The sequence below is a fragment of the Atta cephalotes genome, assembly GCF_000143395.1.
Source record: "Atta cephalotes unplaced genomic scaffold scaffold00018, whole genome shotgun sequence".
Classification (NCBI taxonomy): Eukaryota; Metazoa; Arthropoda; class Insecta; order Hymenoptera; family Formicidae; genus Atta; species Atta cephalotes.
This window is the reverse complement of record NW_012130082.1, coordinates 4583580-4588312: the sequence shown is the minus strand read 5'-3', so window position 1 is coordinate 4588312 and position 4733 is coordinate 4583580. Positions and strand designations below refer to the sequence as shown.

General features: G+C 36.1%; 1 protein-coding gene across 1 annotated transcript in view; it reads left to right on the top strand.

Annotated features, from left to right (window-relative positions):
- The window catches only part of LOC105618799 (eukaryotic translation initiation factor 2D), a 10616-nt gene extending 8054 nt beyond the window's left edge, over positions 1–2562 (top strand). Inside the window, exons 2-9 of the mRNA XM_012200330.1 lie at positions 108–495; positions 569–874; positions 940–1269; positions 1383–1525; positions 1703–1783; positions 1862–2066; positions 2254–2422; positions 2498–2562. Coding sequence (XP_012055720.1) covers positions 108–495; positions 569–874; positions 940–1269; positions 1383–1525; positions 1703–1783; positions 1862–2066; positions 2254–2422; positions 2498–2562 — 1687 coding nt within the window. The remainder of the gene's footprint in view (positions 1–107; positions 496–568; positions 875–939; positions 1270–1382; positions 1526–1702; positions 1784–1861; positions 2067–2253; positions 2423–2497) is intronic.
- Positions 2563–4733: the final 2171 nt, after the last annotated feature.

Here is a 4733-nt window from a genome sequence, read left to right as displayed (position 1 = left end):
ATTTAGTAATATGTTTATTTATAATATATTTGTTGTGTGTGTGTGTGTGTGTGTGTGTGTGGTATGTGTGTAAAAAGAGACAATTCATTATTAGTTATCATTTTTAGGAAAAAATTATGCGAAGAGGTATTGGCGGCGTATCCAAGTTTGTCGGATGAAGAGATTCAGTCATTGTTGCCCAAAAAGGAAGCCATCAGCATTATGAAAATAGTAACGCACAGTGGACATGTAAGCAAAGTGTACTGTGTCGCCAAGATACCTATGTTCTTTCAATTGGACTCGTATGACACTCTGCTGTTTCCTACAATTTATACGTTATGGCATCATCCATATTTATTAAACACTTTTACTACGCACACGCCAGTTATATCTAAATTAGTGGGAGGTGCAGATCTCATGTTACCTGGATTGATTCTGAAGGGGCCAGTGACTCTGTATAGCTTTGGTAAATTACCAAAGGGTACTCCAGTGTCGATTAACACTGAGGAAAACAAGGTTCAAACTTTATCTTTGCATCTGTTGATTATAAAAATATTGAGGTGAGAGAAAAACAGCATTTCTTCTGCAGGCTGCAGTTGCGGTCGGTACCACTGCACTTTCCAGCGAAGACATGTACATGGCAGCTGGACATGGGAAATGCGTAGAGATATTTCATGTTATTGGTGATATGTTGTGTCAATTGGGCAAACCACCTCTAAGGCCTGATTTGGGTTCACCGAATGTTGACAGTCTTACAAATACGTTAGAAGATATCGAATCGATTAATCAAGAAGCAATTGTAGATGAAACTGTTGAAATTTTATCAATTAAGTTAGATGAATTAAACACCGACGAGGATTCAAGCGATGTAGTCAAAGACAAAGTCATTTCTAAGGTAGTTAAATCAGAGATTTTCTTGAAGATGGACGAAGATAAATTGATTATTTTTATGTTATTTAGGAACATATAGAAGAAGATGTAGAAACTGAAGATGTACAAATTTTAAACATAGTTGAACCAGAAGCAATTGATCCAGTTCAGGAGATGGACGCACTACTGGAATATTGTTTCTTGAAAGCATGTAAAATAACTGTAAAATCTAGTGATCTGCCAATGTTGACATCCAACTTCTTCAAAAATCATCTGTTAGCTGCTTGTCCGCCGGGTAAAAACGTTGATGTAAAGAAATCTCGGTATAAAAAACTATCGGTTTTTCTAGCGGAAATGAAGGCTAAAGGAATAATCAATACATCCATCACAAAAGGTGTTGAAACGTTGCTGTCCATTAAGGTAACATTTGTTGTTTATTTTGGATTCATTCTGATAAAATTAAAATTTTTTTTGAGAAATAAGTTTTTTGATTGGGATATCAACTACAAGAAATTTTTTTTCGTTTATTTCAGTTTGATCATCCACTTGTGAAGAAATTAATCGTTACTGAAGAACCAGTTGCAGCTGAACCAGTGGTTTCGAATAGTGCTGTTGTATCAGAATGTTATCGAGTGACTGCTGACGTTCTGCCAGTTCTATCAAAATTTGGCTTTGAGTAAGTATGGTAGGCATGACACTTGCCGAATGACGCCACTTTATCGCGACGCAATATAATTGCAGAAAAGATGGTTTTCTATATGGTGATGATGAAAGTCGCTGAATGTTACATCGTCGTAATATATAAACGTGTATTGTATATCACTTTACACCGAATACGTGATGATGATTGCAGAAAGGGTGACGTAATGAAAAGAGCCGACATCAGAAAGTGTTTTACTGAGTACGTGAAAGCGGAGGATCTGCAAAACGGAAAGTAAGATCTCGATGTTGCATGTATAAATTTCTTACATCTTTCATCTCTTTCTACATTAATAGCGATTATATTTTGTAGAACATTAAAACTGAATCCCCAGTTGGCGGGAATTATGCGAACTAAGGCTCATCAGGAGACGGTAACAATGGAGGATGGGATAAACAAATTTATCGGACGTATGACGCATATGCATGAGGTAACCCTCGCGGGAAATACTTTGTTGCATACGGGAAAATTGGAACCGATCGACATGAGAGTAACAGTGCGATCAGGCGGGAAAAAGGTAAAAGTCGCAGCTCAGAATAAATGATACGAAAATTTAATAACTTTTAAAGTTTCTACGGATTTTTGTTTTCAAAGAAGCTGATTTGCGGGTTATCCCCATGTTTTAGCATATTGTTAAAGTCTTAACGTAGCTTTTTTTGATATAAGAATTATTCATTTTTCTGATGACATCTCACAAATTGTAGGTAACGTTGATAAACAACTTAGAAACGTTCGGGATCAATCCGAAAGAATTCAGCAAAGAATGCCAGAGCATTGGCGCGAGCGCGACAATCACTGATGATCCTGGCAAAAAGACACCCAGTGTTCTTGTTCAAGGGAATCAAATTTTATATGTGTACAAATTACTCACAGGTGAGTTGCTTTGATTTTAATATTCATAAATATTTTACAATTACGCAAATTTTGTAACTTTGTTTATTATTGCAGAGAAATACCAGATAAAAAAGAACTATATAAGAGGTTTAGAATTCGCCCCGAAGAAGAAAAAATAGATATTTTAGTGATTGTCAACTGAAAACTAAACTCAAGTGATCAAAATCCTGTGGTTTAAATTGTTTTCTTGAAACTTCATCACAAATGGATATTCAATACTGACGAGTGCAATTTCAACAGAGCAATTTCAATTGTAAATTGAAGGATGCTGCTGTTTTAATTATTATGGAAACATGTTTTCTAGTAGATTAAGACAATTGTGAAGAACTAACAGTGAAGAATTAACAGTCATCTTTTATCAGAGAGAGTATATATTACAAATGATTATCAAATAAAAGCAAAACTTAGAAATATACATATGATTTCTTCTACTATTATTATACCCAACCTTCCACATTTATCATTTTGTATTATTATATAAAGCATATGTAACTAAAGAAAAGACAAGGAAAATTTCTTGAGGCGCAATGAATAGGTAACATTCATACGAGAGACAGTCGATTGAAGTTTGTTAATATAATTTATTATATATCGAGGTTTCAACATGGAAAAGTACAAATATTGCAATATGGGGAGGGCCCGCGAGCTCTCCTCGGGTGGGAGGGAGGGAGGGAGGAAAGCAGGAAGGCAGGATGGGATTTTCGATTGCACAGAAGGATAAAAGAGGCGCGACGCACGTAAAGGGGATGTTTCTTGCGGGATATAGGGATGCTGCGTTCGGATGAAAACCGAGAGCGAATCGCGTATACGTGTATAATGTATAATGTATATGTATATAATCATATATTTTTCAAATATATACATATAATATATATATATATACATATATATATATATATTATATATATCTTTATATCGCGCATTTTACTTCTGCCTTAATTTTTATCTCTTCTTTTTTTTTATCTTTTCGAGACGACGGGATGCCGACGGACGTCGCGGAAAATGGTGAAGGACGCCCGCCGGTGTTTTCTTTTCCTTTTTTCTCTTTTATATGGATAAAAGAAAGGTTCCCTCCTCTCCACGGCCCCCGCATATATTTAATACTCGTTTTGTTCTTCATTTTTTTCTCTTTTTTTCCTTCTTTTGTTTTACTTCACCTGCACGCACGAGTGCGTCACGGAAAGCCTAGCGACGCGCGCGCGCGTGTTTCATGACATAATTATGCTTTTTTTTCTTTTCTCTCTCTCTCTCTCCCTTTCACTCTCGCCATCATAATCATTATTCGATTGGTGTTATTTTCTCTGATGTCTTGCAAACATACGATCGAGCGAGACATAGCGATCTATTCTACGATATTTTTTTATCGCGCTCGCTTTGTCTAATCTATAAAATCATCATCGTCGCGCGCAAGTCATAAGGAATCTCGGAGATATGAATTAAAAGAAAACATCATTAGTTTTTGTCTCTTACGACTCTTTTTCTACGATTTCATTGCTCTTCATTTTTCAGCATTTTCATTTCGTTCTGCAATGACGACATCTCTTTTAATTCGTATCACCATGATTGAATCTAATTTCTCAATCTAATTTCTCACTTCCCAAAGAATCTGATTATTCGATCAATTACACATTTTTTTCTGTCGTTAGCTGCCTCTCAGTCGCTTCGATGCTTCGATAATAATTTGCATAAAAGTCTAAAACTCGTGCGCATTTTAACGAATTACAATCATCAGTCTTCTCTCGTTAAAGCGCCGAGCGACTCGAACCAGCTGAAACTCACAGACATCTATATAATACATTAGACTCCTAACTCTTCTTATTTTCCTTATGTACAAACGTTGCCTATGTAATAAGCAATGTGCGAAGTGGATGTGCAGTATAGGAGCCTCAAGTAGGAGAAAGACGCCAACAAAATCAGGTGATCTCTGTAATTGGCTCTTATATACACATAAAAGTACATAGAATATTATTCTGCGCATATTTCGTACATACTTTTTGGCAACAGTTAAAAGGATGCAGTTAGCAGTCCAATGTGTATTATTAATGTAAACATTAACATGTGAGCCGACCGCTCTCTTCCATGCGATTCTCAAGTCCATTCCGATCAATAAAATCATGATTTTGGATACGAGAGAATCGCGACAAAAATTTGATGCATTTCTTCCTCTGTATCGCAAATTTGATCGCTATGTCTCATTATCGATTTATTAGCAATATATGTCTGCGGAGAAAATCCTCACACTTGCCTTTTTTCTCCCTCACGCACTTTTCATGCTCTCTCTCTCTCTCTC